This window comes from Gossypium raimondii, chromosome 8 (genome assembly GCF_025698545.1).
Source record: "Gossypium raimondii isolate GPD5lz chromosome 8, ASM2569854v1, whole genome shotgun sequence".
Lineage (NCBI taxonomy): Eukaryota > Viridiplantae > Streptophyta > Magnoliopsida > Malvales > Malvaceae > Gossypium > Gossypium raimondii.
The window spans coordinates 5,412,780-5,434,336 of NC_068572.1; the positions used below are offsets into that span (position 1 = coordinate 5,412,780).

The 21,557-nt window shown below is 32.6% G+C and overlaps 1 protein-coding gene across 1 annotated transcript; it reads left to right on the plus strand.

Annotated features, from left to right (window-relative positions):
- Positions 1–12,633: 12,633 nt before the first annotated feature.
- LOC105790482 (NADH dehydrogenase [ubiquinone] flavoprotein 2, mitochondrial) lies at positions 12,634–16,739 on the plus strand. Its single transcript, XM_012618106.2, has 10 exons — positions 12,634–12,782; positions 12,874–12,906; positions 13,020–13,085; positions 13,615–13,731; positions 15,023–15,100; positions 15,193–15,298; positions 15,405–15,451; positions 15,861–15,938; positions 16,197–16,262; positions 16,388–16,739. The coding sequence occupies exons 1-10, from the start codon at positions 12,717–12,719 to the stop codon at positions 16,493–16,495; spliced, it is 765 nt and encodes a 254-aa protein (XP_012473560.1). The 5' UTR covers positions 12,634–12,716; the 3' UTR covers positions 16,496–16,739.
- The last annotated feature ends 4,818 nt before the right edge of the window (positions 16,740–21,557 follow it).

Below are 21,557 nucleotides of genomic sequence, written 5' to 3' on the forward strand. Positions count from 1 at the left end.
TGCTTGTAACACCTCTAAAATCATTATATTTTAAAAGCAATAATAAATCGAGATAGCGTACAATTGATTTCTCGATAAAGTAAAAATATAAATGAAAGTCATAAAAGAGAAGATTAAGGAGTATCAAAGAAAGTTAAATTAAGAAGTATGTTGTAGTATACTAAATTAAAGTAAGGATTAAATCGTAAAGATGTAAAAAACTTTGAGGTTCAAGTAAAATTATTCAAAATTTAAGGGGTTAATGTATAAATAAGAGAAAAATTGAAATATCAAAATGGAAATAACACAAATTCTTATGAAATGAAATTGGGGTGCAAGGACCAAATTAAGTAAGTGGAGAAATACGAGGGACTAAATCGTAATTTTATGAAAAGGAAGTAGTAACTCAAGGATGGAAATTTGAAGAAACATGAAGGGTAAAATGATCATTTCTTAAATGAGATGATTTATAAGAAAATATCATGATTGTTTGCAAAATATAGGTCATTGGATGAGATTGAAAAATAAGATGAAATCTTAGCCATTTGATTAAATTAGTTGAGATATTTTGATGGAAAAGTGAAGAAAGTTCTTCATCTTTTATATAAGTGGTTCACGCCACTTTCATGAATGCAAGAAGAAAATTTTACATTTTATGCAATTTAGTCATTTGTCATGAAATCCCATTATTTCACCCAAAAATTCTTGGAAATTCCTATAGGCACCAAAGAAGAAAGATGAAGTAGAGATCCTAGAGAGTATATTCCTTAACTTAGAAGAAAGAAATTGGTAGGCGGAAGTGAAGAAAAATAGAAGAAAAAAGAAGGATAGTGATGAAGTTGAGAAAGAAATAGAAGAGAAGCAAAAGATGTGAAATTCTTGTAAAAAGAGGTTAGTGTTCATTTTAATTTCATTAATATTCAAAGTATTAAGTTAAGGTATGTAATAACTTGAGTGTTTAATATGTGAATTTTATTTAAGTAGTAGTGATAGAAAGTATATTACAAATTGTAATTCATAGATAGTGGTATAATTTGTGCTATGAGAAATTATGATTAAATTATATGTTAATGATATGTGAGCTTTGAGGATTAAATTGAATAATAATCTAAGTGTGATGATATACATAATCAAGTGATCTTGTATTGCAATTTAATAGTTGATAAGTAAAATAAAAGTTAAATGTTGGTATAAATAATATAAATCTTAATAATTAAATATATTCATTAAAATAGTTTTGGACAATAGCAGTAGTTTAAAATTAAAATTCACTAATAATTGTAGAAATTGATTTAGAGGTTTAATTAAATAATTATTTAAAGCTTATTGAGTCTAGTTTTACATAAAAGAAACGATGTAAGCAATAGTATTGTAGATTGTGAGATATATGAACTTTTGTGAGACAATGTCAAAATGATTTCGTGTTCCCTGTTATGATTTTGAAAATTATTATAAATTTTAAAAAATATTTAGGATTTTAAATTTATATTTTAAAATATTGATGAGCCTATTTTTAAGGGAAACAAACGACCACATAATATGAATCTTATACTGAAAGAAAATTAATTTTTGGTGGAGAAGGGTCAAAGCTGCCTAGCAACAGAACAAGAGAAAATTTAAAGAAAATACTAAATTAATTGGCTTAAATGGAAATTATGAAATTTTTATGATAAAAATTTCATTGAGTCTAGTTTTAAAAACAACAAGAGTATCTTAATTTGGAACATTGTAGATCAATATATAAATAATTTAGTGATTGCCACTCAAGTGGCTAGCCTTGCTAAAAATATGTAATTAGTGAAATCATAATTAATGTTACATATAAACATACTGTACTCAAAATTAAAGGTTCATATATACACATATATACACACCCATATAATATATGTGGAATGGAGAGAAGGAAAATAAATAGTAGAAGAGTGTGATGCTAAGAGAATGTTATAAGTGATAGATTTGCTAATACATAAGAATAATTTAAATGAATTGTTGAGACATTAAGTGAATCATTGTTATATGATGTGTAACACCCCTCACCTGAGACCGTTGCCGGAGTCGAGCATGAGACGTTATTTGACTTAACTTAAAAGTTCGGGGCATAAAATTTTACTTTTGAAATTAATTTCACTATTCACAACAAATCTGTCCACCTGCGCAGCAGTTACTAAATTAATTATAAATCGAGCTACGAAACTCAAAATTTATATCCGTAAATTTTCCCTGAAACTAGACTCATATATATTTTTATCATAAATTTTTCAGAATTTTTTTTAGCCAATTAGTACATTTTATTAGTTAAAGTCTTCCATGTTTCACTGATCGACTGTCCTGACCTCTTGTCACTAAAATTTAATTATCACATTGTACAGACTTCATATGGTGTTCTCACTTGTTTCTACAGAAAATAGACTCAATAAGAAATCTAGACATATAAATTAAAACTCATAAATATTTTTTTACAATTTTTAACGATTTTACAAATTTGGAACAGAGGATTCCAAAAACGACTTTGACCTTATCTAACTAAAATGCAAATATCTCAGAATACATAATTCCTTTGTCTACACTGTTATTTTTCTATGAAAATAGACTCAATAAGCTTTAATTATATATCTCATCCACCCTATAATTCATTTTCTACTATCCTTGGTGATTTTTCAAAATCATGTCACTACTGCTGTTTCAAAACTGATTCACTACCAATTTTTACTTTTTCATGATTTCTAGGCATAATTTATCACCTAGACTTTTATAACAACAAACACCTTCATACTTAGCCATTTTAATAACTATTCATCATCAAATATTTACATATCATCTTTTGGTCATAATTTAAGAATATACAATCGAAATGACTTAGTCCTTATACATGTCATAACTCGAAACATTTATCGTCTTAAAATACCGAGTTGTGGTGGTTGATAGTGTGAACGCTCTCCGACGTCTTCAAGATCCCGACTATGCTTGATAATAATATATGAAAGAAAAAGAAATAAAAGAAGTAAGCATAAAGCTTAGTAAGTTTACAAGTAAATAAATAACAACATTTATCATAAACCATCATACTCATAAATTTTCATCAAGCACTAGGATCTTTACCTTCTTCTTTACTTACTCACTTACTTGTTTACTTACTTGGTTGCTTAAATAACTCACATTATAACTTACTCTTCACTTACTGAAATTCTTTTTCTCAACTGATAACTGAGATATTTTCAATCATTTATAACTCACCTGAATCTAGTTATCATGCTTTTTCTTGAACTTTCATGTAACTTAATTCATTTTCTAGCCCGTTGAATCACTTGGAACACTAAGGATACTGGGGTCTCTTGTCTGAATATAACATGCCAAAGCTATGTACCTGACATAGTCTTACATGGGATGTTTCCTGTACTGCCAATGCCATATCCTAGATATGGTCTTACATGGGAGTTCTCATATCGGTGCCCATGCCATGTCCCAGACATGGTCTTACGGGGGACCTCTCATCTCGGTGCCAACGCCATGTCCCAGACATGGTCTTATATGGGACCTCTTATCTCGGTGCCAACGCCATGTCCCAGACATGGTCTTACATGGGACCTCTTTACCCAAATGTCATGACATTTGTATCCGATACATTCCTTATGTTTCAACGGGACTTTTTAACACTGATTCTCTGTCATCTCATACTTGAGTCAACATTAAATAAATACATGAAATAAATATATAATTGCTGGAAAATAACAACATTAATAATAATTATTAAAATATTGTATTTATTTACCGTAAACTTACCTCGGTATAAAATTTGACCAAATCTAGCAACTTAGTCCTCTATCTTTTTCTTTCCCCGGTCTAACTCTGAATTTCATTCTTCTTGATCTATAATAGAAAATTTAGCTTATTTAATACTCACATTCATCAAAACAATCCTTGACTCAAACTTTGGAAAAAATTACGATTTTGCCCCTAAACTTTTGCATAATTATGCTTTTGCCCCAAAGCTCGGAAATTAAACTTCATCTCTTATTCTTATGTTTTATGACATACTGAACATTTTTCCCTTCTATGACAACATCAAATTCCCACTCTAGCATGTACTTATGAACATTAGGTATTTTTACCGATTATGTCGTTTTACTCGTTTTCACTTAAAATCGCTTAGCAAAAGTTGTTTAACATAATTTCAAGCTTCATATTCTACCATAAAACATCAAAATAAACACATTTCACCTATGGGTATTTTTCCAAATATAAACCCTAGGTTAAATTATTGCTAGAATAAGCTAAATCGAGTTACCAAGACTACAAAAACGTAAAGAACATTAAAAACGGGGCTTGGAATCACTTACTATGGAGCTTGGAAGCTTGAAAACCCTAAACATGGCTTCCCCCTTACTATTTTCGTTCACCATGAAGAAGATGAGCACATTTTGCCATCTTTTTCCCTTTTTAATTCTTTTTATTACTAAATTACCAAATTGTCCCTAACTTAAAAATTTCCTATTTCACTTATCTCATGTCTATTTTTGTCTACCAACTTAACCAATGGTCTAATTACCATATAAGGACCTCCAATTTAAAGTTTCATAACAATTGGACACCTCTAACATGTAGAACTCAACTTTTACACTTTTTACAATTTAGTCCTTTTTACTAAATTGAGTGCCCAAACGTCGAAATTTTTGAACGAAATTTTCACAAAATAATTCTGTGAAATCATAGACCATAAAAATATAAGAAAAATAAATTTTTCCTAATCAGATTTGTGGTCCCAAAACCACTATTCCGACTAGGCCCAAAATCGGGATGTTACATGATGTATTAATAGACTTATTTGTAAAATTTTAATAGTTGTGTTAATCTTATAAATTTTATTGAGAATCATATGGTGTTGAAATTGGAAATAGATGCATATGAGTGATATGAATTATGGCATATAAACTTGATTGTAGGTGATGAGAAATGATAGAATGGAAATTAAGTGGACATAGAATTGACGTCGCGACGATAAGCTCACCATATCGCGACGAGCTCAAGTCAGTGGGTGACGTCGCAACGAGGAACCCCCAATGTTGTGACGTCGAATCGAGGTTTTGAAAAATTTATAATTTGGTCCCTATTCAATTATAAATTGTTACACGAGCTATTGGAAGCTCGTATTAGATTTAGATAAGTTTTTAAATTGTATTGTAATCATAAATTGATCTTAGTAGTTCGATTAAAATGTTAAAATGAATTGAGTTAATAGTGGTTACTCTGGCAATGAATGTAACAACTTGGTACCGTGACCCGACGATTGGATCAGGTATGAGAGTGTTACAATGCCATTGAGGAAAAAGTTAGAAGAAGGAAGTTAAAACAATTTGTGACTCGTGACCCTCCTCAACGATAATAACACGAGTTAAGATCAAGTTCTCATAGATAAGACAAGGGCAAAGGATCAAGTTTGTTTCAACAGTTGTCTAGACTTGATCTTGAAAACGGATTGTAGATTTGATTGCTTGATAATTGATAAGGGTCTTTAAGATTTGATCTTGGGTCAATGTGGTTCACTTTAAGGGTTGGTGAAACTTGATATTGAAGAATGAATTTCATCTCTTTTATGTTGATGGAACTAGACTGCGAAGAGATTTGATCTAAGGGTCTTCGAGGCTTGATCTAAGATAGATGATTCTTACTTTGAGAGTCTTCTAGATTTGATATTGAAGAACGTATTTAACCTTCTTTAGTAGCGGTTTTCTTCAACACAAATGTAGTGTTCTTTAAAATTTCTTCAAGTTCTTCAGAGATTTCTTGGGATTTTGAAGAAATCTTCTAGTCCTCAAGATCTTCTCTTCAAGCTTCGATTTCTAAACTTTAGAATGTGTTGAATGGCTTAGAGGTGGTCCCCTTTTATAGTGCCAGGCAATCGATTAAAATAGTGTTATTATAGAATATAACTTCTTCATTTGGATGATGTATAAGGGTTAAACTCTTTTATTTATTATTTATTTCATATTAATTTAAATTAATTATAAATAAAATTATCCTTAAAAAACATGATATCTTTATAAAGAGTTTTAAAATAATTTAATTTATTGGTCTTGTAATAGGGCCCAATCGACCCAGGTCCAAACAAAATTAAAATCAGTCCAAGATTTACAAGCCCATCTAAAGCAAACACGGCCCAAAAGAAAAAAGAAAAGCTAAACCCTAGAACCTTCAGCAAATGGCAGCAAGGAGCGCCGCAGCAAGCCTTCAGTGTCGTGCCCAACGCCCAGTCGCCGTACAACTCGGAGGTCGGCCTCCCCATGCGCGTTTACACTCCATGAACGCCTGAAAAAACGGACTCAAGGAGTCCAAAGAAAAACAAACAGCAAGCAATTTTTTTTCCTTCTTTTTCGATTTATTTTCTTTCTCTTTTTCGGCCTATAAAAGGCCATTTTGTAATCTGTAAAAGGGGAGATAGAGGGAAAAAGAGAGAAAAAGAAAGACTAGAAAAGAAAGAAAGATTTACAAGAAATACAAAGTTATTTACAGAGGTGATTTTTTTATTTCTTTAGTTTACTTTGTGAGTGTTTGTGTTATTTGCTTATTCATTTAGTTTTTTTTATCATTTTTTTAAAACTTAAAATATAAAGGAAAGAAAGGGAGAAAACTTACCTTTACGCCGATCCCGTCGAGTTGTGGCAATCTCCGTCGCAATCGGAGCCTTGGCGCAAAAGGGGAACGGCGGCGCACAAAGGGTTGAAGGAACCCTAAATTTTTTTTTTCAGAAAGAAGAAAGAATCTGACTCTTTCTTCTAGTTTTTTTTTTTAAAAAAAACCTTAAAGCAGAAACAAAACAGCACCGCTTGGGGAGAGAGGGGTCGGCGCGTTCAGACCTTAAATGGTCTAATTGAGCGTTTGGTCCCCCTCATTTTTGCAGTGTTTTTAATTAGGTTTCTTAAGTCTTTTAAATTTTACAACACACCTTATTGCTGTTTCGATTTGGTCCCTAGCTGCGCAGTGTTTTGAGAGGATGGATTAATTTCCACTTGGGTCCTCCTCCTATTGTGCGCACTTTAATTGGGTCCATTCGTATTTTCTAATTTTAAATTCGCCCTCAAAATTCTTTTATTTTCGATTTAATCCTTCATTTGACATTTTAGTTTTTTAATATTGTTAATATTATTATTGCATTCTTACTATTATATTATTTATTATTTTGTCATTATTATTTTCATTATTTTTATACATTTACACGTATCTTTCATATACATACTTTTTATAATTACATGTGCATTTTCCATATATATCCTATTACTATTTTATATTCATTACTTCCTATACATATATATGCGCATAGTTTTTATATAATGTACATACGTTTTATATATAGTATACGTTTATACATATATATATAAGTATATTTTTTCACATGTTTTAATTTTCAATTTCATTCCCTAGTTTCTATATATACTCTTATAATGATTTTTTTCCTCCTTTTTTTGAAAATATGTACATACGTCTTTTTATTTATTATCCTTCATAGACATTTTTACAAATATATGTATATGTACACATGCACGTTTTAAAATACACATGTTTTTCAAAATACACATTTTTTTATAATAGATATATATACTTATACATTTTATTCCAACATATGCACATATACATACCTTTTTTCTCCACGATTTTTAAATACATACATAGGCATTTTTCTTATTCTTGCTCACATACACGCTTTTAGAGATTACTAAATTTTGTCTTTTTATATGTACACTTATATGTATGCATTAAATATATGCGTCATTTATATTTGTAAATTTATTTGTATATTATACCTACTTGTATATATATTTGTAAATATTTATTCATATATGCTTTAAATTAAAGTATTTGCCTCATAATTGTACATTGAGGTTTTCAACATACCTTTTAGAAATTATTTTTTTTGGGGTTTTATCAAAGCCTTAAAATCAATTTTTCTCAATTCATGAGTTTTTGTGAATAAAAAACAATATTCAAGGTTTTGGGATTTTCGAGGAAAATTGAGCCCTAACGTATTGAGTTCTGATTTTCTTTGCTGATTTCAAATTATCGAGGATATTCTTTATTTTAAATACACGAGCACCAAAAATCATTTTTGGGAACTTAATTTATCGTGCCCTAACGTATTGGGTGTGGCATGTTACCTTCTCGAAATGAATATTTTCGTATAAAATAAAAAGTGATATTCAAAGTTCGGGGATTATGAGGAATTGTACCCTAGTGTATTGGGACTCGATTTCTTTACATGACTTGAACAATTTGTTATCCTTTTGCAAATTTCATCTTTCAAGCTTATTTTAAAATCTTTTTTTTCGACACTAAGACATTCAATAATCGACTTGGTACCGATTTTGGGCGTTGTGAGGGTGCTAACCCTTCCTCGCGTGTAACTGACTCCCGAACTCATTTTCTTAAAACTCGTAGACCAAAATAATTTTTAAGGTGGGCCGATCACACCTTAATAAAGGATCAGTGGCGACTCCAAATTTTATTTTTAAAGTCGACAACTAAATTTTTTATTTTCAAAAAACGGTTTCGACAGGTCTATTTCTTATTAATTTAATTTATTTAAAGATAAGTAATAATGACACGTGATGAATTTAGAATAATCCAATTTTTTTCTCCTTCTACGTTAAGGTTTTCGAATTTGAATGGGTTATAAGATTGTTTAACATTGTTTCAAAAAAGCAGAGTAAAAGTCGATAATTTTTTTACTTGCATGACTTCCACACAGTCTTGAATTGGCTACATGAGTAATTTTTTTTTATTGTCATATAATCCAATTTAATGAAAATATTTTGGCTATTTTATCAATCGGATTTTAATTATTAAATCGAAAGAGTAGAAAGATCAGTATCTGAAATTAGAAGTAAAGTGATTTAATTTTAAATATACTAAAAGTATAAATACTTGAATCATAAATGCTTGAAAAATAACAAATATATAAAATGTATTCACAATTCATCAAATCTAAACTTATCTAAAAAACACATCGTTATCGAATCTCAATAAGGTTATCAAATTTAATTCAGAGAAACCATAACCATCAATTCATTTCCATTACTAGTCACAATATGACAACCGCACGAGATGAGATTCAGAGACCACACATATAATTGCGCATAATGAATCCTGAACTTAGATACCCAAAATCCAGGGCATTTGTCTTTGCCAACTGTACCAAGATTTTATTCACATTAGACATCTAATTTTTAAATAGGGTAAATTACACCAATGATCACTCTAAAATAAGGTTTCTATCCTATTTTGGTCACTTCAATATTTTTTCTCAATTGAATCACTCTAAATAAGATAATTGTGCGAATTATTCATTGTCATTAAAATTTCTATTTCCTTTTAACGGATTGCTAATGAGGCACATTAGTACATTGAGTAATTGACACAAGAGATATTTTGTTGACTTTTGACTAAAGTTTAGGGATCTCCCTAAAATTAGTCCAAAACTTTTCTCCCTTAACTTCATAGAGAGGTCCCTAAACCTTAATCAAAAGTCAACAAAAAATTTTGGAGTTATCAAAATAAGACAAACCTATATTAGAGTCATCATGAGTGTAGAAAAATAATTATGTGCGTACGCTCTTCTTCTAAAAATGTAAAGAAAGGCATACCAGGCTTTCAATATCGGAAGCAAAGTGCGATTTGTAGTGAAAATTGGCCAACAACCTTTGTTCACTCAAGTTGTTCTCCCGTAATTGTATTTAAGATCATTTATATTTAAATAATTTTAATGTCTTGGATACTAATTTTCATTAAAATGATTTTTGAAATATTTAAATATTTATATTGTTAAGGGAATTGGTTATTTTGAGAGAAATTTTTAAAGTGTCGTTCTTAGAGATGTTGATTCGGTCCCTCAACAACAGAAGGTATTGTCCCCCTCCACAGGATCTTAGTGGATAGTCATACGTCCACATACGGTCAAGGCACTTCTCTCCATGAATCATATACAACTTTTAATGGAGTGGAAGATAAAACCCTCCCTTGAGAGACAATATCTTCTATTGTTGAAGGATCAGGTCGATATCTCCAAGAACAATTTTTATCCTACCGTATTCATATAGTATAATATAATGTTGAACAAGCAAATGTGTTGTGTAATTCTGACTTTTGTTGGCGGTTGGGAAAGGGAACAATTTTTCTACTTAAACGTGCCATGGCTTTACGTCCAACTATGGTTAATTTTTATTTTTGGTCTTCCTGTAATGTTTTAGGATAAAGTTTTCAACTCTAATTTAATATAATTTAATATTCTATTTTTATAATGTAAATTAACTATGGTTAATACAATTAATTATTTTAATTACAATGTTAATGTGAGTTAATAAAACACAAATTCCAAACTCTAATACAAAAAAAAATCTTCTTAGCATGATGATTTTAAATTATATATTTATAAATTAAAATATAAAAATTAAATTATACTAAATTAAAATATAAAAATCAAATTCTAAATTTTAACATATTAAAAAACCAAAATCATAATTTAACTTTTAAATATTAATATATCCAAAATCGTAAAATAAATAAATGATAACTTGAATTTCTAATAAAAAACAACATTCAATGGAGTCTTTAATAATAAAAACCAACAGTCAATGAAGTCCCTAACCTTGTTAAATGATTATGTGATAATTTATGTGGTTAATTACGTGATGATGTTGAAAATTGATAATGTGATAATTGATGTAGACATTATAGATTTTAGGATTTTTTATTTCAGTCTGAACAAATGAAAGTCCAAAATTAGATTGATCCACATGCTCATTTGTCTATGTTCATTTCAATGCAATTTTAGTAATTTTATATATTTTATAATTTAAAAATAAAAAACTTGATTTTTAGAAAATTTCAAGGTAATTTTAGAAAATTTTTAATTTTTGGGTTAATATGATTTTTATAATATAACTAAAATTCAAAAATAAAATATGTTTTCATAACTCAAATATAAAAAAAATTTAAAAATACTATGATAAATTATAATTCCTAGCAAAATTTGAAAGGGATGATTTGGATTAAACAGTTCACTAATTGAAATTTGCAGTTACATCAGATGCAACTATAATTTTGAGTGAATTGATATGATTTATAATTTTTAAGTTATTTTTTATATAATTTTATAATTTTATTTTTATATATTTTTAAATAATATCATTTTTAATAATTTTAAAATTGTTTTTAGGATTTTTGCTTTTTATTTTAAATATTTCTTTTAACTTCCATATCATCCTTTATGTCATCAAAATTAACTGTGCTAAAGGCTTTCACAGAAAATATAATTTTGAGGGCTTGATTATTAAATTTTATTAATTCTAATCGAATATATTTTACCAATTAAGGAATTTATACATGTATATATATCAAATAAGTTAATGGGTAAACTACACCATTAGTCACTGAATCGTAGGTAAATTTTTGTTTTTGTTACTTAACTAAAAAAAGTTATAATTTGATCACTGAATTATTGAAAATTTTCATTTAAGTCATTGAACCATTCAAAAAATTTTATCTAACTCATTGAGCTGTTAAGTTTTTTTAAGTTCTGCTAGTGAGTTTCAAGTGACAATTCGACGATCAGTATAGTGGATTAGTATCCATCGGCGAGTGAAAGAGTATACCTTAGTTCCAAGTTGATCTGATGGACAGTTTCGAAGATTGGAGAAAAAAGTTGTTAAAATTTTGGTTCGTAGATTCATGACATCCAAAGCTGTTTCATGCAAAAAAACTGAATCATAGAAGAGAAGGGAAAATAAAGCTTGTGAATATAGAAAGCCATATTGCGTCGATTTTAACTGCCCAATGACTTAAATAAAAACTTTTGAATAGTTCAGTGACCAAATTGTAACTTTTTTAGTTAAGTGACCAAAATAAAAACTTACTCATAATTTAGTGACTAATGAAATAGTTTACCCTAAATTTTCATTTCATTTCGTTCTTTCAGAAAAAGAATAATGGGCCATCGGATAGGCCCAGACCCGATTTAACTATGTAAAGGACTTGTGATACAAATAAGTTTCATAATGGAGTTGGTTTTAATTGGGACCTTTGCAAATTTAATAATTTTAAAAGAGTTAGATATGTCGAATGAGCCTTAATTCGATTGGTATCGGTATTGTTATCAGTGCAGGAGGACGTGAGTTTAAGTATACTGAAACATATTATTCTACTATTTAAGGATCATCAAAAAGAGCATATATGATAAAAACTTATAATAAAATTAAAATTAAAAAATATTTGTAATAATTTGATTATTTTTCATTTATATGGAAAAATTTTAATATATTACAATGATTATTTGAACATATATTTATACTTTCAAACTAAAAAAGCAATAGATTTAATAAACACTAGAAACATATTTCATATAGATATAAAATTTTAAAATTAATTCAACATTCAAAGTCATTATTAAAAATATTTTTATTTAATTGAATAATTGGTTCAAATATTTAAATTCAATATTCATTTGCTTATATTAAATTAAAATCTCTATAATAATTAACCCAATGCAGCTATTATTGGACTATGAAATTATAGGCCCAATTACTATGGTTGGGTCATAGGCCCAACCAAACCACGCTGCAACCACACGCCCAAAGCGTAAATGTTAACAATATATACACAACGCTTGTAATGTGCTCGATTTTCTTCCCAAATCTCGTCGCCTCATTTTCTTCACTCGTTCAGTCTTTGGTTGGTTTTGTTGGGTCTTGAAAATGCTTGCTCGGCTCGCGTCTCGACGTTTTCTCGAGATCCGTCAAGCTTTCCGTCAATCTTCTCAGGTAATTCATTCCCTTTTCTTTGTTTCTTGTCATTTTCCCTCATTTTCCGTTCATCCAAACACCTCCTAGATCTTATTTCCCTCTTCCGCAGGCCTCTCGATCTTTGTCCACTGCCCTGAACTATGTAAGTTCTAATCTTTCCATATTACAATGTCAATTTTCTGGGATTTTCTCCTTACTGGAAAAGATAGATGATTGAGTGAATTTGGGGGTTTTTTTTTTTGGGGGGGGGTGCAGCATCTTGATTCCCCAGATAATAATCCCGACCTTCCATGGGAATTTTCGGAGGCGAACAAACAAAAGGTCAGTTTAATTTGAAATGCTTGCAATTGGAGTTATGGATTTTATTTTCTCCGTCATTGTAGGTTGGAAAGCTTATGACTTTTGACGGTGTTAGTAAAATGGGATTTGGGATTTGTAAAATATTGAGGAACTCTTGTAAACTTCAATAAATGTAGGATATTGAAATATAAGGCCATTAATTTACTTCCATAACTTGTATGAGCGCAAAGATTCTCATTCTATGTATGGTTGTTTAAAGCTGGTTTGTTCTCTAAGCTGTGTTACTCCTACTCTTCATTTTTGTTGAAGCATTGGAAAAATTTAAACGTTACCTGTATCTTGAATCCTAGTAACATAAATTTGAAGAATTGTACGAGATAATGAGAGTAGAATGCGTTTAATTTTCTCTCCTTGTTACATCAATCTATTTTCAATTATATGGAAGTTGAATCGGATTTTTAAGTTTACCTGTATTTTAAGTGGCTTGGTAATTTGCAACATTTTTTAATCCAAAGTTGATTATGTCTTAATCTGGACTTATTATGTATAGGTCAAGGAGATATTGTCTCATTATCCATCCAACTACAAGCAATCTGCAGTTATTCCTTTGCTAGATCTTGCTCAGCAGCAGCATGGAGGATGGCTTCCAGTTTCGGCAATGAATGCAGTATGTGGCATGAATAGTGTTAAATAAATTTGATTACATGCATTAATACTCTCAAATTAGTAATTTTGAAGTGTTTAGAAAGTCTGTGATGTTTAGTTAATATGAAGAATTAGACTGATGATTCATTTGGGCTTGAAAACTAACCACTTTTGGAGGTGAAGTTCAGTCTTCTTTTTGGCTTCATATTAAATGTTTGCCCTGCCATCTGGTTTCTGGTTTGCAATAAATTTGCTGTTTTTAGCCAAAATGCATTACAGACTTGTACTTCGTGACATATGTATAGTTATTAACCTATAGTGCTAAATATAATAGAAAAGGATTGCTTTTAGATAAACTTTTTGTCATGTCAGAGCTGTTAAGTACTTAACTGAAGAAAAATATCCCGAATCGTATTTTATTATATTTTCAACAATTTCAATGTTCTATTGTCTGATGAAATTACCAATTTCTTTTTAAGTACTCCTTTTATGGTTAAAAATTTCCATGTTTGGTAGCAAATTTGTGCAAGTAGGTGGTTAATTTGATTCAGCTGACTGCCGACCTAATACTAATATCCAGTAAAAGAATTACTAGTGTTAATCAGGTTAGCAAGTTGGTTATTATTTTCCTATGATGTCACCGTATGCATTGCTATCCTTATCATTGTTTTACACAAAATCCATGCTAGGAACTCTGTTAAGGAAATTAAATTTAAGTTCATGTTGGATCATGCAGATGCCCTTTATTTTTACTGCAGCATGCGAAGCAAAAGGGAATTCTTAAGCATGTTGTTTACTGGACTAGTAGTACCTGATCTTGTGTTAATATAATATTTGATCTGACTGAAGATTCAAGTTGATGAATGTATAGAGCCTGTAAAGAGAGGAAAAGTCGATATAACTATATGACTACAAATAATTACCTCTAGAATTATTTGAACTGAGGTTCAATTTGATTGTTAGACTGAAATACATAATTGTATCATTTCAATATTTGTCTTTTCAATAGCTAGTTTGCGTTTATCTGAAATTGCAAAAGAGTGAAATTTGGCTAGATGTTTTAACCACTGAAATGGTACTTGCTTAAACACTTTTTGCGGGTCATCTAATCTTAAATAGACATTACTTAATTATGCATTGGTCTGTTATTAAATTTCTGCTTGAAATGAAACATGAGCAAGTCTGTAGAGAGAATTCAGGTTTTCTTCTGTGGCTAAGCAAATTAGTTCAACTACTTTGAGTGGTGCAGTCATTTTCCTAATGCAAAAGTTAAATGAATTATATTCAGAATCAAAGATTTAACTGTTGTGCAGGTTGCGAAGGTTATAGAAGTAGCTCCTATTCGTGTGTATGAGGTTGCGACATTTTATTCAATGTTCAACCGATCAAAGGTCAGAATTTATATTTGTTTTGCACCTCAAAGTCTTTTTTATGGTACTGCCAATGAACAAAGTTAGAGCAGAGTTTATTTAATTGTTCTCAGGTCGGGAAATATCATCTGTTAGTTTGTGGCACAACACCTTGTATGATACGTGGTTCACGAGAAATTGAAGAAACCCTATTGAACCACTTGGGGGTTAAGCGGAATGGTAAGTGCTGTAATTATTTTTACCTTTAGTTTTTGCAAAACTCATGTCAGAGTTTGAAATTTTAGATAGCATTGAAGATTAAGTATCTATTGTTTCTGTGGTTTAGAGGTAACAAGCGATGGTTTGTTCTCAGTCGGAGAAATGGAATGTATGGTAAGTCTTTTCCTTCTCACTTTACCTATCCAGATCTGTATTTTCTTATTTAACTTTTTAGCTTTGCTTTTTGATGGTATCTAGAAGTCAGTTTTACAATAATTATATTTATTGATTTACGGCGAGTGGTCCCAGAGGATCTCTGGAGAACAAATTCATGAAAAGGATCTATACCTAGGATACTGGAAAATTTTGTTGTGCAGCTAGCAATGCATGAAAACCTGTTCATGATAACCTATAGGGTATTTTGTGGCTCGGCTTACCTTATTATTTGTGTATTGCTACCTTTCCTCATTGTTATGGTATTTGCAAGACAAATTGCTATCAAGAGTTCAAAATCTATGCTATGCTGACCTTTTTTCGTTATTAGACTGACAAGTTTGACATTTTACTAATTTGTTTCCTTCAGGGATGTTGTGTAAATGCTCCTATGATCACAGTTGCTGATTACTCCAATGGATCTGAAGGATACACATATAATTACTATGTGGGTTTCATGTGAATTCCTTTCAACTTTTCTATTTACCATACTTTGGTCTATTCAATTGACAAAAACCTACTTTAAGTTTGTTTTTTTTGGTACAAAGAAAGCCACAGCCTTGGGCTAAGGGAAAAGGTTGTAGATGTTGGGGTTTGAACCCCAGGCACGTTGGATGCCACCTTTTAAGGATAGTTGCATGTATTAACAGAACTAAACCCAGGTCAAATGTCCTTTAATATATACATTTCATGTTTAACAATGCAGGAAGATATTACCCCAAAAAGAGTTATTGAGATAATTGAGATGCTAAGAAGGGGAGAGAAGCTACCAGTAAGTGCAAGTTGATCAGGAGTGCTTGGTTTTCCCTAACAGAACTTTAGGGTGTTTGGATTTATTGGCTTTTGTTTCCATAGTGATACCACTAATGTAAGTTTTGATTTCTCTCCTTATCTCAGCCTGGCACTCAAAATCCAAAACGAATCAAGAGCGGACCAGAAGGTGGAAATACCACTTTGCTAACCGATCCGAAACCACCTCCATGCCGTGATCTTGATGCCTGCTAATGTTAACATGCCACCGCAGTCTCAAATAATGTGAAGCTTGGATTTTGCCAAGGCTTTTTTGGATGTATGTTCTTGTTGAATTTGTGAAGCTCAACCAATCATATATTTTGAATTTTCCATGCAATTTCAACTTGGTACAAGTTATGAGATGACTAAATTTGCATTGTACCAAATAATTGATGTTAATGTTTTTGCCATAATCTTCTATGAAAGCAGGCCATAATTGTTGTGGTATTGGAATCCATTAACCTTTTGTTTTTTTTTTGTTTAAATCTTTTAAAGTTGACTTAGAACATGGGGTTTTCTCAGTTACAACTGACTAGAACCACCTTGAATGTATAGATGTAGTTCAACATTATGTTATCAGTTTTCAGGATTCTGATTCCGTAAGGGTGATGTTTTTCAACGTTATGTTATCTGTGTTCACTTAAATTATCAGTTTGGACTTTAGAATAGCCGTTCAACTTTTGCATCTATGTTGAACTCTTGTTAGGGTGAGATTTTCGTCATGATAGACCATTGACTAGTAGCAACCAACGACGGTCCGCGTGGTGATCGACTGCCATAATCTAGATTGGGTTTGAATGTTTGGGTAATACTTATGAGGGAAAAAAATAATAATAAATAAAAGTTAAATTTTCCCTCAATTTTTAAAATCTTTTGCAGCACATTTTTAATTTTTTGTAATATATAATGTCATGTTAATTTATTATTTTCATATATTATATATTCATTTTAATTAATAGAATTAGAACTAAAATTTTAAAATTAAAAAAAAGGGAAATGAAAAATGATCAAATTAGAAAATCCCCATCTTGACGCTATTACTCAGCAACAACCAATTGAAATTTGATCTAGCGGCCCAGTAGTTTGTTGAAGATGTAGTTATAGAAGAGGAAAAAGGAGAGCCTATTCTTGGTAGAGAGGATGATGCTGAAGAACCTAAGGTAGTTGTTATGTCAGTTGCAACTGGTCTTGTATCTCAAAGGCGAACCAGGGCTTCTGTCTTGAATCAGAGTATGCAAAGATGAACGTGGCTAGTAAAGGCAAAGGAAAACAATGAACAACACTTGCCATTGATGAAGCCGATGATTCCAATGATGAGGATAATGTGCCACTGGCTAAATTGGCACCACAGGCAGCAAAACATCGTTCTAAAAGACCTGGTGCTCCTTCCTCGGCCAAGAAAGAAGCAAGAAGATGAAAAATGCTAGTGCCCCAAGGTTTTGAGGGAAGCTACTAAAGGTACTAGGCCTGAGCCTAAGAAAAAGAATCCACGACTACTCAACCCAGTCTGTGCAAAGAGAATGAAAATTATAGCTGAAAGAGGTTTTATCATTGAGAGGAACATCTGAATGGGTTTATTGAAAATGGTATTAGCATCTTCCTTGAACAGAATGATCTTTTTACTCAATTACACATGCCAAGCCATATGCGAAGAATCTGGTGAAGAAATTATATGCCAATCTCCAAAAGGTCACCCAGATTACATGCAGTATATATTCGAGGACACTTGTTCACTTTCAATCCTACTGCCATTAGCAATTTCTTGCATCACATTGGTGAAGATGATGGTAATTATACTGTGAATCATGATGACTTGATCTCTCAGTTCACAAATAAAGTTCAGTCCACTTATTTGAGAACTCGAACCTATATATATTCTGCTGCAAGCTATTTCTCGGAATTATTGGCTGTAAAAACAAACAGAGTATGGTGGTTAACAAGAGAATGATAGAATTGTTGTACAAGGTAGATTTGTTTAATCTTGTTCATCATGGTTTCTAATCTTCAATGTGATTATAAAACATGCAGAAACCAAGAACATTACGGACATGCTACCTTTTCCCTCTTTCATTTATCAGACCCTGCTATAACAAAAGCAAGATATAATGCAATAAGATTAGGTTCTTGAACCTCCTGTGCCAGAACTCAAGTATTCTGATAAACATTCAGTTGCAGACACTTATTTTAGAGGTGATTTAAAGGATGGAGAGGATTATGTGCCAATTGCTGCTCCAGTAACAACTGGATCTATATTTGACAGACAGGCCATCTAATGCTAATATGGCTACATTGTTCAAGCAGCTAGATGAAGATGTTGCTTACATTGATAAATAACTACAACATTTGGAAAGCTAGATTAAGCTCCTGAATTGTTAGAAAGCTCCATTCATCCGTTATAATGTTGGCTTACTTGCTCATGATCATTGATGAAGCCTTTGCAGCTTTGAAGAAAAAAAAAAGGGGGAACATTGTCGGTACCAATTACACATTCTAGTTGCAACTTAACTTGTACCTAGATTGCCTTGGCATCTTTTTTTTATCAAAAACCTTTAACTTTTTAATGCATGTGCTAGTGTCATGGGTTGCGCATGGGAGCATGCAACCATGGCAAACTTTTGTGATCCATCGTATTTGAGGGAGGTCATTTGGCCCAACCAAATTGGCCCGCTGCCTGGAGAGATTAAAAGCCCATCTCAAGAGCCTGGTAAATATGGAAAGTGATCCAAGAAGATATGATTATGTAATCTTAGAGTTCTAATTGTATACAACTTCTAATTGTGTCTTAGAGTTCCAATTGTATACAACTTTTAATTGTAGCCCTTGATGTACTTTGAGGCTCAACTATAAATAGAGACCTCTTTGCTCACTGTAATTCGTTCAGTTATCAATAAGAATCTTGAGAGTATTCACTCAAACTTTTCTCTCAAATGATCTTGCTTTTCTAAGGCTTTTGTTCATCTTTCAACGTTCGATCTTAATTCGTTCTTCTGCTGTTCTTCGTGGGTGCCTTGAGGGAATTCTATTGAATCCTTTTTCGTTGCGAGTTAGGCTGACTTAGGAGTTTTTGGAGCAAAGAAACTGCCTAAGGCCGCATAGATCGCGTGGGAGAAATCTAAGTCCGTAACAGTTGGTATCCGAGCTAAGGTTCGTAGCCACCGTTGAAAGATGTCGAAAGAAGTTGAGGGAATGGAGACCTGTGGGAGGGCTAGGAAAGCTAGCCGCTCAATGGACATATTGTCAGCTTTAGAGGATTGTGTCATCACTCTCGAGAATTCCGTGGGGGATATCAAGGAGAGGATTGATGATGTCGATGATAGGCTCCATGATGGATTGCAGTCCATGCAGGAGCAACTCAAAGTGTATGTGACGGATAATGTGGAACAGTTGACTGGTAGAGATGATGCCATTGAGGCTATGGTGGCAGCCTTGAAATGGGAGATTGCGGAGCTCAAGGGTGAACTCACAATCTACAAGGCTGCTTTGGGCAATGGTGGGTTAGCTGCTGTCGCACCCAAGCCCAATATTGATGTTCCCAAGGCCAAGGAGTTCAAGGGAATAAGGTCCGCAAGAGATGTGGACAACTTTTTGTGGTGAATCGAGCAATACTTCTGTGCCAAAGGCATCACGAAGGATGTCACTAAGGTAACTGCTGCTGCGATGTATTTATCTGACGTTGCTTTGTTGTGGTGGCGTCGTAGGTCCACTGATGTGAGACGTGGTGGGACTGAAATCGGAACATGGGAGGAGTTTCGATGTGAGTTCAAAGTACAGTTTTACCCATAGTATGCCGAGGATGAGGCTCGGGCAAAGTTGCGTCGGCTTGCGCAACAAGGCACTGTGAGGGAGTATATGCAGGTGTTTAGCGAACTTATGCTCCAAATCTCAGATATGGGGAAGAAAGAGGTATTCTTTTCCTTCATGGACGGATTAAAACCGTGGGTGAAGCAAGAGTTGCAACGCCAAGGAGTTCAAGAACTCACCAAGACTATGTCCGTAGCAGAATCACTTGCTGAATTTGGTGGGAAGAAAGACAATCCCAATTCTTTTAAGCCCAAATTTAATCAAAAAGGTAACAGTGGGGGAGATAAAGAAAGGCCCACTAGGAACGACAATGGTAAGAAGCCTTGGGACAAGAGAAAGAGTGGGCCTATAAGTTGCTTTCACTGTGATGGTCTACATATGATCAAGGACTGCCCAAAGAAGGCCGCTCTCACGGCTATGAAAGCAAAGGGGGAGTCCGATGTGGAGGATAACTATATTGGTTTGATACTAGGGGGTGTCGAAGATTGAATGAGCCATGGTTTGATGTTTGTAGACATCATTGTGGTTGGCAGAAAATTGAATGCGCTCGTTGACACAGGCGTTTCTGATTTGTTCATGTCCGAGGAGGCTGCTCGTAAACTGGGCCTCAAGATGGATAATGAAGTGGGTCAGATCAAAACAGTGAACTCAGAAAGTGTTCCAATCAAGGGGGTTGCAAAGGGAGTGGATCTTCAGCTCAGCAAATGGTCAAGGAAGGTATCCATTAAGGTAATACCACTTGATGATTATGATTTTGTGGTTGGACTAAGCTTACTTGATCAGGTTAATGCTCTTATTTCCCATTCGAGTAATTACATGGTGATTTCGGACGCGAAACATCAATGCATGGTGAAAGTGACAAGGAAAAGAAGCTTTGAGGGAAAAACACTGTCAGCAATTCAGTTTGCTAAAGGTGTACGTAGAAATGAAGTCTCATATTTAGCCACATTGAAGATCGAAGAGACCGCTGAGTCTGTTAGTGAGACCCCGAAAGAAGTGGGTCAATTGTTGCAATCATTCCGAGATGTAATGCCTACTCAGTTGCCTAAAAATTGGCCACCCAAGAGGGAGGTGGACCACCAAATCGAGTTAGTGTCTAATGTGGTGCCTCCAGCAAGGGCCCCCTATCGTATGTCTCCGCCAGAATTAGAAGAGTTGCGGAAACAATCGAAGGAACTTTTGGATGCGAGATTCATTAGACTATCTAAATCCCCATATGGTGCGCCAGTGTTGTTCCAAAAGAAACATGATAGGTCCTTGAGAATGTGCATCAATTATCGAGCTCTAAACAAGATCACTGTGAAGAATAGGTACCCTATTCCTCTTATTGTAGATTTGTTTGATCAGCTTGGTAGTGCAAGATGGTTTACCAAGTTAGATCTGAGATTGGGGTATCATCAAGTTCAGATAGTCGAGAGGGATGAACCTAAGACAACTTATGTGACACGGTACAGTTTGTATGAGTTCCTTGTGA

Excerpts from the sequence above, each read along its gene's own strand:
- LOC105790482 (XM_012618106.2), top strand. The coding sequence starts at position 12,717 with ATGCTTGCTCGGCTCGCGTCTCGACGTTTTCTCGAGATCCGTCAAGCT. Across the intron at positions 12,783-12,873 it reads CTTTCCGTCAATCTTCTCAG|GCCTCTCGATCTTTGTCCAC; the intron begins GTAATTCATTCC and ends CCTCTTCCGCAG. Across the intron at positions 15,452-15,860 it reads TCGGAGAAATGGAATGTATG|GGATGTTGTGTAAATGCTCC; the intron begins GTAAGTCTTTTC and ends TGTTTCCTTCAG.